The 13,778-nt window shown below is 39.1% G+C and overlaps 1 protein-coding gene across 1 annotated transcript in view; it reads right to left on the reverse strand.

Annotated features, from left to right (window-relative positions):
- WDFY3 (WD repeat and FYVE domain containing 3) overlaps positions 1-13,778 on the reverse strand; it is a 332,419-nt gene that overhangs the window by 92,661 nt on the left and 225,980 nt on the right. Inside the window, 6 exon segments of the mRNA XM_043973480.1 lie at positions 147-380; positions 2,590-2,769; positions 6,704-6,838; positions 9,128-9,363; positions 12,305-12,522; positions 12,674-12,794. Coding sequence (XP_043829415.1) covers positions 147-380; positions 2,590-2,769; positions 6,704-6,838; positions 9,128-9,363; positions 12,305-12,522; positions 12,674-12,794 — 1,124 coding nt within the window.

Here is a 13,778-nt window from a genome sequence, read left to right on the forward strand (position 1 = left end):
ATTTTTTTTAATGTTTCTACATTTTTACTATAAAATGCTTCTATCAGCTAGAAAAACTGCAAACACCTTTCTATTCTGATAGATTATGTACCTTCTACCTCTAGTAGTGAAGCTACATTGAGATAAACACATTTGCCTGATGTTACCTCCAACAGCAGGTCAATCAATGGAGTCTGTTTGCTGGCAGGGGTGAGACAGAGATTATCTATAATCAAGACTCGCATGAAGTCAAAAACAAACTTTTTTGCTGGGTGGTTGGTCAAGTAGGTTTTGGAGCCAACATTACAATATTCTGATTGGCTTCTGTTCATTCCTGTGTCTACTACAAAGGTTTTGAACTCTTCTGCTGGAGACCCTACTTCATCATCAAGATCAGTAACCTGTTTAAAAAGAAAATAGAAAAATGCTTTAGTCTTTTCATTATAACTAAATTTTCTTTAGCATGGTCCTAATTTCCATTTGTTTTTACATAAGTATAGGTTACATTATAATAGCAGTGACCACTTTGTGTAGTTTACTTATCATTCAATTATTTCCCAGATTAATTTAATTGCTCTTTCATTTGACTTTTAAATTATGGTTAAAAGTCATCATACTATACAAAGGCAATTCTTTATATTATTTCACAACTGAAATGGACAAAAGCAATGCTAAAAATTTTTTTAATTAAAGCTATACTTCTTGATCACTGCTTCAATTTAACTAATATGTGATCACCTTTAATTTGATGGATTATATCATGATAATGACCTATTGGGGCAGCTAGGTGGCGCAGTGGATAGAGCAACAGCCCTGGATTCAGGAGGACCTGAGTTCAAATACGACCTCAGACACTTAATACTTACTAGCTGTGTGACTCTGGCAAGTCACTTAACCCTAATTGCCTCACCAAAAAAATAAAAAAATTAAAAAAAAAATGACCTATTGTTTAGAATGAACAAAAAAGGAAAGAATCAGCTATTTGGAAAGAGAAGGGATATTTGGGGATCATCTAGGATAATGCCTCCTTTTACACCAGAGGAAACAAAGGGCTAGGGAAGGGAAAGTGACTGGCCTAAAGACTCTCAGGTAGATGAAGGCAACAGTCATTATCTGAATATGCATGAAGTGACCACTGAGAAGCTAACTACAACAAATTTTCAGCTCAGGCCTCCGTATTAGAATAATAAAAAATTAGAAGGAGTTTTTCCATTCATTCAATTTTCCTACAGCTAATGAGAATTACAAATCAAAGACAAAGGGAAAACTCAAGAAAAACAAAAATAATAAAAAGTGTGAAAGAAAAGTAAAAGACATTTCTGTCATACTGAAGCGTGGTTAAAAAAATGTAGTGACGTGTATGAAATAAGTTAGGATGATTTCATGGCATATTGCCGGACACTTGCTCATCTTTCCACAGCTCTATGATAACAATTATCTCTACAGAATTGGAGGAAAAAGAGTTAGTAGCAGATGTTAATTGTTTTGCTCCAGGATACAGCATTGAAAACTGTCATACTGATAGATTTAGAGATGGAAGGAATCTCAAAGGCTTGGAGTACAACCCCTTCATTTTGTGGATGAGGAAACTGAGGCACAGACAGGTTAAGTTCCCCAGGGCCCCAGTACTTTTAAGTTGGAATGTGAACTTGGGTCTTTCTGAGTCTAGTGCCCTATCCACCACGCCATGCTGCTATGTGGGAATATAAACATTATTCTGGCCTGGAGCATAACAGGAAACAATAGGACACAGAAATCCACTGTCCACATCACAGCTTATTATTGATTTTCTTTGACATTAGGGCAGATAAAGAAAAATCAAATAGAAACAAATCTGTTACAACTAATGATGTCTCATATTTCTACTGTTGAAAATGATAAAATCCTAAAATTTTCAATCTCTTAGATGGGTCATGCTTGACAAGCACAAAAAAAATTTACAAATAATTAATTAGAGCTTTGATTCCAAAATTGTAGGTCACATGGAATCTTCTAAGTGGTTGGAATACATAGTTCAACTCAGCAGTGAGGAATTATAAAATCTACCATGAGAAAATTGGTAAGAATGGTTTGAAAGGAAAAGAATGGGGCCCCCAGTCATATGGGAGGAAATAAGATTAAATGTTTGGGGTTTTGGAGATATTCCAGAAAATGAAATTATCAGTTATAGGTTGAGTATAAAGTTATCAAAGGCTGACATTTGGGCTGCTTCATAAAAGATTGATTGACAGACATATTTATATGTGTGTATGTATGTGTGTGTGTGTGTGTGTGTATGTATGTATATGATGACAACCGAGAGACACATGTCCCTCACCTGATAGGGTGCATCACATTCTTCTTCCTGTTTTTTTTTTTTTTTTGGCAGGGCAATGGGGGTTAAGTGACTTGCCCAGGGTCACCCAGCTAGTAAATGTCAAGTGTTTGAGGTCAGATTTGAAGTCAGGCCATCCTGACTCCAGGACTGGTGCTTTATCCACTGCACCACCTAGCTGCCCAAGGTGTGTCACATTCTTGAGTGGATAAACTATGTACCTGTCTGTCTATAGCCTGTGTTGGTTTATTCATGCAGTGGCTAGCCAGGACTCTGAAAATTCTTCCAACACTTACCATCTCAGAGTAAGGTCGGATGTTGAAGGGGAAGACGGTGGCTGCTAATGCACACAGAAACTCTGGGCTCATCCACATTGAACTGAGGTCTGGAACATTGTGATACAAGTATCTAAAAAACTGCATCAAGGTAACAGGATATTCTCTGAGCCAAGATCCTTCTTCTTCTGATTGCCAAGGCTGTTATGGAAGCAAAAAGAGGAATAAAGAATAAGGGTATGGAAGTGCTACTGTTTAAAAGTATGATGAGAAACTGACTGAAAACATATTCAACATGCACATAACAGCACAAATATAATTTGATGCTATTATATCATGAAATATTTATATGTTGCAAAAACAGACTCCTCCCCATGCAATATGGATATTTAAAATTGCTCCTTCTTTGATTTTCATAGAAACTTTTCTGTAGAAAAATCAAAGACAAATTAGAATAAAATACAAGAGACATTTTCTGGGCATTTTCTCCAGCAGTTGCCCATGCCCAGAAGGCTCTCCTTCCTCAGCTCCAATTATTGCTCCTCCTTCTTCTTCTTCTTCTTCTTCTTCTTCTTCTTCTTCTTCTTCTTCTTCTTCTTCTTCTTCTTCTTCTTCTTCTTCTTCTTCTTCTTCTTCTTCTTCTTCTTCTTCTTCTTCTTCTTCTTCTTCTTCTTCTTCTTCTTCTTCTTCTTCTTCTTCTTCTTCTTCTTCTTCTTCTTCTTCTTCTTCTTCTTCTTCTTCTTCTTCTTCTTCTTCTTCTTCTTCTTCTTCTTCTTCTTCTTCTTCTTCTTCTTCTTCTTCTTCTTCTTCTTCTTCTTCTTCTTCTTCTTCTTCTTCTTCTTCTTCTTCTTCTTCTTCTTCTTCTTCTTCTTCTTCTTCTTCTTCTTCTTCTTCTTCTTCTTCTTCTTCTTCTTCTTCTTCTTCTTCTTCTTCTTCTTCTTCTTCTTCTTCTTCTTCTTCTTCTTCTTCTTCTTCTTCTTCTTCTTCTTCTTCTTCTTCTTCTTCTTCTTCTTCTTCTTCTTCTTCTTCTTCTTCTTCTTCTTCTTCTTCTTTTTGATTGGGCAATGAGGGTTAAATGACTTGCCCAAGGTCACACAGCTAGTGTCAAGTGTCTGAGGCCGGATTTGAACTCGGATCCTCCTGACTCCAGGGCCAGTGCTCTATCCACTGTGCCACCTAGCTGCCCAATACCCTTATTGCCCTTTCTTAAGTCCCAGCTGAAATTTCTTCTTTTCCTGGAAACCTTTTCCAATCCCTCTTAATCTAGTGCCTTCTTTCTGTTAATCACATCCAATTTATCTTGGATATAAGCTTGCTTTGTAAATATTCATTTTTATTTTGTCTCCCCCATTAGACTGTAAGACATAAAAATAAAGTAAGGGTCATTTCAAGGTATGTTGGTGCATATTTGCTCATGCTTCCCCAGCTGTAGAGTAGCAGTTATCTCTGATCCCCTAATTCCCTATTCTCTCTAACATCACAGAAGTCTAGGATCATTTAGTGTAAGGAAAGGTTACCTCAATAAGCCCCACATACTATATATTATAATACAATATAATACACATATATTAAACAATAGTACTATGTAGTAGGCTATAGTACAATAACTGAGGTACATAATATTGCCCAGAGTCAGCAAAAACTTGATGTTCAATGTGCTCTGTTCAAAAAGGCCAGGAAGCAAGAAGTGTACTTTTTCAAGATTTTCATGAAAAACAGTTAAAATATATTTTTAAGTGCTACCCATGGGGGCAGCTAGGTGGCGCAGTGGATAAAGCACCGGTCCTGGATTCAGGAGGTCCTGAGTTCAAATCCAGCCTCAGACACTTGACACTTACCAGCTGTGTGACCCTGGGTAAGTCACTTAACCTTCATTGCCCCACCCCACCAAAATTGCTACCCATGTGGCTATATAAAATGACCCCAAATCCAAGGGTTTTTGACTGTATCACCTGGTAAAAATGTTTCTATGTACAGGGTACAGGGACTTTGATTTTTGTCTTTGCTTTGTGAGGCAATCTGGTTTAAAGGGAAGCACATGGGACCTAAAATTGGATGATTCCAATTCCACAGTCTAGTGTTGATGTTTATTTGTGTAACTGAAAAAAGTACTACAAGCTTCAGTTTCTTGGTACTTGGTATACCATAAAGCATTACATAAATATGAGCTACCATTTAAAGGTACCTGCGACAAATGGCTGTGTTATTCTCTAATCTGCATATGGTAAGAATGATTGCTGTCCACACCTGTGATCCTGCCAGTTTTATATGTGTGTCAGAATTTCAGGCATTCTGGGGGGAAATATTTTTAAGCACACAGACCTTCACTATCGACAATGTAGAATGGAAGAACCAGATGCCGGGGATTAAATCCAGGCTTCACTATTGTGTGACCTTGGGCATTTGCCATTTTAACTCTGTGGGCCTCATCTTTCGAAAGCAGGCTCTACATCTGTGCTCAGCAAAAGAAGCTTTGCACCACCTTTCTCAGAAGGTGGTTGTTATGAAAATGCTTTGTCACAGATTAAATTGTTACATAATGGAAGCTATTAAGAAAAAATGCCATAAAACAAACATCATAAACCTTTGAGACAAATTTACCATAACATTGATAAGACTACATTATGTAAGAGTGGAGCATTAAAAAATACCAAAACACTACCACCCAAATTAATTTAAAAAAACCAGAAGGCTCAGACTTTGCAATTAAAATAAAGCATAAACCTGGAGTAAACAAGTCCTTAATCAATTTGGAAGGAGTAAAGTGCTTTAATCATCTGATGAGAGCAGATGACACCACTAAGGAAATACCTTGGGATTGGCTGAAAGAATTAGAAAGAGTTCTGGGCTGTGAGAAATGATTTTTGTAATTAATATCTTGGAGATATTATCCTGACTTCCCCACATTCCAAAGCCCTTCATGATAAAATAAAGTCAACTCTGCTTAGTCCAGGTCAAGGCTATAAACCTATAAGTTAAGATGCCCTCCTTGGCCCTGGTCATGGCTATAAACTTTTAGGAATCTTGATAAGAATGACTCTTCTAAATTCTGATTAAGGCAATACAAATTTGGTCTGGGGTGAAGATTGAAAGTTAACCCTAGGTTAGGGTGGGGGGTCAGTCTGCTATCAGCCCTTCATTTTAATATAGTCCCCCTCCAAATTAAGGTGACTAATAAGAAGTAATTAGGCATCCCTCAGAAACACCTCCTCTTTGAAATGCATATAAGCTATGACCCCACCACCATTAGGAGTCTTTGGTCTTAGAGATAACCCAATGACCATCCTTTCATTAATAATTTGCTGGCATATTGTCCCAGGGCCTAAGTACAACCCACCTAGTAAGATAGAACAAAATCTGGAGTTCTAATAGCAGGTCAGTCAGTCTGGTGGTAAAATAGCTTTAGCCAGGCCAGGGAGAGGGAAGCCTCAAGGGTTGGAAGAGAGTCCTGTCTTCCCTACCTACTCTTCCTGAAACCTTGTCAGTTCAAGAGCTCCATCAGAGCCAGAGATGACCCACTGGCAATTCGAACTGGTAGTAGTATTCCTCAGACAGCAGTGGCTAATGATAGCATCTACAACAGGATCTGAGAAACACATGACAAACTAGACACTGGAGAAAAGCAGTTTCAGGATGTTAGGAAGGTAACCCTTGGTGCCCATCAGAAAGGGACATCTAATGGGAATCTGAAGGGAGAAAATGACTTCTAGTCACCAGGAGCAGAACCCACTTTGCCCTCTTTTGTTCTCTACATGTGTACCCACTATCCCCATAGACTCCCAGCATTCGAAAACTTAGTAAACAAGACAGTTTTTGACTGACAGATTTGGAAAATGCTTCATGAATAACTTTATATTATAGGTATTAGGTAGGCATTGTCCCTCATAACGTCTGATTTCCTTATTTCTAAGAGAAGGATAATAAAAATACCATATATTGAAATAAATGCTTTGATAAGGTTCTCCTATATCAATGTAAGATATTACTATCATGGAGATGAAAATTGTGGGAATGAGATTCTCAAAGGGATACAGAAAATCTATGGTACAGTGGACCATTTTGATTAAGCGTTTTCTATTCAAAATAATAGAGGCAGATGGAGAGTAATTAATATTTCTCGCTGCATCATACTTACTGAATTTAGCATGCTGCGAAGCATTCCCAGCAACAAAAAAGCAGCTTCCGTACAAACGTTGTGGATTGAAGAGACCACAGTTCCACTGGAGGCAGGAACTCCAAAGATAAATGTCCAGATGGAATCCAAATCGAACTATGGGGGTAAAGTAATAATCAGCTACAGAGTCTTTTCTTCAGTAGGAACCCAGACATCTAATATTTTTTTCTTTCTTTCTTTCCCTTTTTTTTTTTTGAGGCAATTGGGGTTAAGTGACTTGCTCAGGGTCACACAGCTAGTGTTAAGTGTATGAGGCCGGATTTGAACTCAGGTCCTCCTGACTCCAGGGCCGGTGCTTTATCCACTGCGCCACCTAGCTGCCCCCTGACATCTAATATTTTAATCCCTTTAAAATAAAGTTCTTTAAATGACTAGATTGATGTTGGTTCAATAATCACAATTATGTAGTTTTAACTAGTGTGAAGAGACAGAATGAGAGGCAAACTTCACTTTCTCCTATATCCTATGGGACCTTTTTATCTAAAAAGATAAACTGTATAAAAATACTAACCAGGACATTTTTTCTTATGTATTCGTTTACTCTTGCCAACATAGACTATATTTTTAAAAATCATGTATATTCTTCCTAATAAATTATTACAAATGAAAAATTCCAGAACAAATTAACCTGATGATCAAAGAAATGAAATCATAGGGAACTATATTGGCTAACTGCTGAATTTAAAGCACAACAACTTTCTCACTTGATTCACAATTAGAAAATCATTTGAATGAACACCTCCCCGACAAACAAACAACTTTCTAATTCATTTTCATGCTGCTCACAGAAATTCTTGAAACTAAAGTAAGATGTGGTTGTAGGGGTTTGCTTCAGTCAAAGCAGTTTTGTCAAACTGTTTTTTGGACAATAAAAGCATGTAAAATAATTGCTATGATATCCAAATGATCTCTTAGAGGTCACTCACTCATTTATACTATTTTTTTTTTGTGTGTGAGGCAATTGGGGTTAAGTGACTTGCCCAGGGTCACACAGCTAGTAAGTGTTAAGTGTCTGAGGCCGGATTTGAACTCAGGTCCTCCTGACTCCAGGGCTGGTGCACTATCCACTGTGCCACCTAGCTGCCCTACTCACTCATTTATTAGGCCAATGTTAGAACTCAGGGTTGAGGACTTTAATTTTAAAGGGATCACAAACTACTGGAATTGACTAAGATAGCATTAGCACTTTGAAGTGTTTATGCTGAGTTGAAAATCCTTTCCATGCATGCTAGAATGATCTGTCTTGTCTGAAACTTATCTGAAACTCCACTTTCTACAAGAAGTCTGGTCCAACCTCTCTCAATTCCAGTTCCTACTCTCTGTTAATTACTTCCTCTTTATTCTTATGATAGATTGCTTTGAATATCTTTGCATGTTTTCTTCCCCATTAGATTGCAAGCTCCTTGTGGGCAAGGATTGCCTTTTGTTTCTTTTTGTATCCCCAGTGCTGAACATGATGTCTGGTAGTTAGGTGCTTGATAAATACTGACTGATTGACCTACTGAGTTTGTACTTACAATTGTAAGAAAATCAGAAAGCATGAAAGCTTTACTTTGCCTTCTATTTCCTTAACTTAGATATAATCTTACTTTAAACTCTTTTAAAAATTAATATTAACTTTTTAACAATCAGAAATGGTTTCGAATCTTATTTCTATAATAACATGATATTTTTTCAATAGCACAACTCATTCGCAGATGCACCAAATTAAATTCTTAATTTCTAGTTTTTCAAAAGAAAGCTATGTTCTAAGAGGTGCTGTAACACTTACGAGCTGTGTGACCCTGGGCAAGTCACTTAACCCTCACTATCCCACAAAAAAACAAACAAAAAAAAGAAAGCTATATTCTAAAAATAAAGAATAAAATCCCACAAAATTATTTAGGTCAGCAGTAAAAATGGTTATTTCAGTGCTGACTTTCTGATTAACATATCATACACATACAGGGAAATATGTACTTCTATTTATAATTACTTTAAATGTATAAGTAGGAAAAAAGTCACCATTATTTTGAATTTAGAGTAAGGATATCTCCAAATTTCTATGTCATCTTTATATACATATACTAAAGAATTTACAGATTTAGTAGAGAATTGCTTTCATTAATACTTTTTTTTGGGGGGGTGGGGCACAACGGGGATTAAGTGACTTGCCCAGGGTCACACAGCTAGTAAGTGTCAAGTATCTGAGATCAGATTTGAACTCAGGTCCTCCTGAATCCAGGGTCGGTGCTTTATCCATCATGTCATGTCACCTAGAGAATTGCTTTTGAAGAAATTAACCCATAATTCCCATTGGTATGTTTGTTCCTTCCCTCCTGCCTAGCCCACACCTCCAATCCCCAACCCCAAATGACAGTTGTGCCCGGTTAGATAAATTCCTACCTGGCAACCCTGATTACATCGGCTGCTGATGACAGGTACACTGACCTGTAGGTTTTCAGGCAGCTCAGTGACCGGCTGTTGAAGAAAGAGGGCCATGAGGAGGAAATAAAGGGCAGGGACATTCGTGTGCTTAGGGAGAAAAGATTGAAGAAGGGGAAAGCCAGGAAAGTGACAGGCATCCCTGTTAATCTCCCTGATCGCTGACCGGCCACCAGCACTTCTGCCCACGTTGAATCCTAAAGAAAAGGAGATACAAAGATGAGGACAAAACTAAGTGCCAGTTCTTCTTTTTTTTGTGTGGGGCAATGAGGGTTAAGTGACTTGCCCAGGGTCACACAGCTAGTCAGTGTCAAGTGTCTGAGGCTGGATTTGAACTCAGGTCCCCCTGAATCCAGGGCCGGTGCTCTATCCACTGTACCACCTAGCTGCCCCAGGAACTGGTGCTTTTAAAAATTCATTCATATGTAGCCTTCTAAGGCAAATCTGAATCAGTTATTAGAACTGTCCATTTGCATGGCAGACAGCTGTCCTGCATCCAAAGGGCAGAATCAATCACCCATTTCCTCTGTTAGAGCTTGAATCTAGGTCTCTATGCATCTGCACGGCTGAGTTTCTGCTTCTATCTTGAACATTTAGGGCATCCTGACACCTCCATTAGAATCTAGACATTTTGAGGACAAATCACAGAAAGAAGCCCCCTGAAGTCCTCAAATGTGACTTATGTCTCACGTGTGAGTTTCCTTTATAATATCCATCTAAGGGGTTTGTCTGGTTGGAGGTCTCTGTGGAAAAGCCCTTAACCACTTCTATTTCTTTACTCAAGAAGCTTCATATAGAATGTAGAATGCACACAAAAGGCAACTAGTGAGCTGCTAGAACAAGTAAGTCATCATCTCTCTGTGTCTCAATTCCTCTAGCTATAAAAAGAAGGGGCTTGTGAAGAACGGGGGAAGCCATGCACCAGGCACTGTGCTCTGGGCTGTACAGTGATTATCTCATTTGAACCTCACAACAAGCCTGTGACGCAGTGGCTCTTTATCGCCATTTTACAGAAGAGGAAACCGAGGCAGACAAGAGTGAAGTAATTTACTTTGAACTCAGGGCTTCCCGACTCCAAACCCAGTCCTCTCTCCACAGCCCCTGCCTCCTTTCTGCCTCTTGTGGAGAAATAAGTGCAATTGCAGATAGCTCATGTGGGGTCCACAGTACTGAAAGTGAAATACCTTGTAATGCACCCTGAGAGAGATTCAGCTTAAAATGGTTAAGTGATTTCAGTGGCACTCATTCAGCTTTACAACAGAATACTTATGGTTAGCTAGACTAACTGGCAAAGATAGCTGTGATAGACTAAGATTACAAATATGAAAATACTCAGGCCTGAAGCACAAAAGTCCTTTACAAGAGGCCAAGATGCTGATGGAGAGGCCTGGGAATGAGGGGAAGGAAGGAAGGTCTCTGCTCCTTTGTGATTAGGAACTTAGAAAGGACCTGAGGCCTAATGAGCAGGAAGTGGCCAGTTATAGATGCAGATAAAAACCAAGCTCTCTACCAAGAGGTAGAGTACTAAAGTGCTCAGAGTTGGGGAGAGGGGTCACAAACAGAAGCTAGTTCAGAATGTGTGGGACAATGCTTCCCATTGCTTTATTGGGCATTTCTGTTCAGATGAAGTCTTGTTCTCTTTCCATGCAATTCTTTGTCTGCTAGAATAAATATTTCCAACTGCAGTTCCCACATCCTTAATCTCCACATTTCCAAAACAAATCTCATTAGCCTTTTTTTTTTTTTTTTTGGCAGGGTAATGAAGGTTAAGTAACTTCCCCAGGGTCACACAGCTAGCAAGTGTCAAGTGTCTGAGGTTGGATTTGAACTCAGGTCCTCCAGAATCCAAGGCTGGTGCTTTATCCACTATAGCGCCACCTACCTGCCCTGCTCATTAGCCTTTTTCCAAAATCCTACCCTCTTCCTAAGTTCCAATTATTGCTCATGACACCACCGTCCTTTTAGTTCCCCAGGCTTGGAAGCCAAGTGTCACCTCAGACACTTCATTCCATATTCAATCAGTTGCAAAGTCCTATCCATTCTGCCTTTATAAAATCTCCGACATACTCCTCTCTTCTCTCCTCTGACACAGCCGCCACCCTGGAGCAAGCCCTCATCATCTCACACATGTACTACTGCAATGGCTCGCTGGTCAGCCTTCCACCAGCCTCCTCCAGAACCTCCTTCCCTCATCTAGCAAAGTGAGTTTCTTAAAGTGTAGATCTGACCAAGTCATGCCTCGACTCCATCAACTCCAGCAGCTCCCTATCTTCTCCAAGATAAAATATAACATCTTCAGTTTGGATTTTAAAGCCCTCCACAACCTGTCCCTTCCTACCCTTCCAGCCTCCTTCACACTCCTTGCACATTCTATCTCAAAACTCCATACATTTTCTCTGTCTATCCCCCAAACATGGGATGCTCTCCCTCCTCATCTCCACCTCTTGGCTTTCGTCGGCTAAAATCACACCTGCCTCTCCTGGTCCTCTTTAATGCTAGGGTTCTTCCTATGAGATTATTTCCAACACATACACACACACAGACAGACACACAGATACCTATATCTATCTATTGAAATGTATGTGTATGTGGATATATACATATATAGAGAAATAGTAATATAGATATATGTCTCTGTATGTATACACACACACACACACACACACACACACACACACACACACACGACTTGTTTGTAGATAGTTGTCTGGATGTTATCCTATGTCCCTCTCCCAATCAGACCATTATCTCCTTCAGGACAAGAACTAATCTTGCTTTGCTCTATGCCCCCAACACTTGGTATGGTGCCTGGTGCCTAGCAGATGCTCAATTAATCCTTGCTGAGGATTTACCCAATGATTTGGTGAACGACTGTACACCTGGACCCCAATTTACTTTAGAAATTCCCAGTTTCTGAACTGGGCTGGGAAAGAATGACCCAGACATGGTTTTTTGTTTTGTTTTGTTTTGTTTTGTTTTTACCACCGAGAATGCCCTGTGACTTGAGCCTAAGTCAGAGAGGTATTACCAAGCCACATGGACCACAGACTCCATGAGACTAAGGACCAGCAGGTACAAGTTGTCTCTGAGGTCAGACAGCCCGTAAAATCCTCTCCTTCTAGGTAAAAAGTTTCATACCTAGCACAGTGCCAATTTTGTTGGTCAAGACAGAATCCGTCTGCTCAAGCCAGCCTCCACCACTGAGTCCTTCTTTAAACTTGATGAGAACAGACTGATTACTCAGCAGGACAACCAGAATCCTCATGGCTGCAGTCACTGTAGTTGAGTGCAAATGTTCCTCAGTAAACATCAGGAGCCAGTCAAAACCCAGCGTCCTGACCAGGTCTTCACAAGCTCTACAAGGGGAAGAGGATCATGTTCCAAAATTAGTTTCGGGGTTCATTTAGACTAGGCTGGTTTGAGTTTTCTGTTAATTTTGGAAGTACATCAAACTAATGAGAATATAGGAACAATCTGCATGCAATTTCAAGAGGGCGTTTGACTTACTGTATATTAATGCTTGTCTTTTCCTTGGATGAATAGACGAGTTTGAGTAGAATATCTAAGAGTCTGTTTCTTAAAAGGATGAGATTAGCAGATACAAGACCTCCAAAATCTTCCTCAGTTCCTGAGAAAGAAAAGAGAGTCATTGAACTCTTTATGGGAGACAGCCAATGCTTTCTGGGCACTGAAATCGCAGGATTTTCTTCCCCAAGTCATCTAGAACAGGGCTTCTTCAGCTTTTTCCACCTGGGACCCCTTTTTGCCAGAGAAATTTTTATACAACCCCAGGTTTATAGACATATAAAATAAGTATATGTAACCTTTTACTGTTGCCAAATTTTTCACAACCCCCACATTCAGTTACTCGACCCCATATGGGGTCAAGACCCACAGTTTAAGATGCTTTGATCTAGAAAAACTTTCACAAATAACAAGGAAAACAGAAAAATCATAAGGTATTGATGATGCTATTGGTTGCTCTTATACAGGGATCAAAATAATTTTCTTCCTATAAAGGAAAATTGATTGACAGGAAAAATAATCAACTTCTTGACACAGAAGTAAAACAAAACAAAACTCCACAATAATGTAATTATGTGGGTGGGTGTAAATATACTTCTTTCCCATAATGTATACAATTATGGAACAAGGGATAAAGAGAAGAGATGGTGGGCCAGGGAAAAATAATGAGAAAAATAGATGGAAGTATAAAAAGAAAAGATAGCAAAGAAGAAAGGGGAAAGAAAAGAAAAATAACACCCAAAGGGGGTGAAAAGTTAACACAAATGGGGTGGGGGAAGAAAAACATTTCTGGAAGTTAGAGAGGAATTAGAAGAGATAAAGGAAATAGGAAAAGGGGAAGGGGAAGAGAACAAAGCAGAGGAGAAGTGGAGAAAAGGGGAATTGTAGAGACAGAGAGGAAAAAATATTTGTTGAAAGAAGGTTCTTTATTCCTTGGCATAGTCTATGACTGAGGAGGGGAAGAGAGATATACCTCTATTTATACAGCCTAAATATCTCTCCTGAGTTTCAATCCTATCTCATCAATTACATCATCACATTGCAAACTGGATGCCCCAGAACTCAAAGACTTTGAGATTTCGAAAAT

Source organism: Dromiciops gliroides, chromosome 6 (genome assembly GCF_019393635.1).
Source record: "Dromiciops gliroides isolate mDroGli1 chromosome 6, mDroGli1.pri, whole genome shotgun sequence".
Taxonomy (NCBI): Eukaryota; Metazoa; Chordata; class Mammalia; order Microbiotheria; family Microbiotheriidae; genus Dromiciops; species Dromiciops gliroides.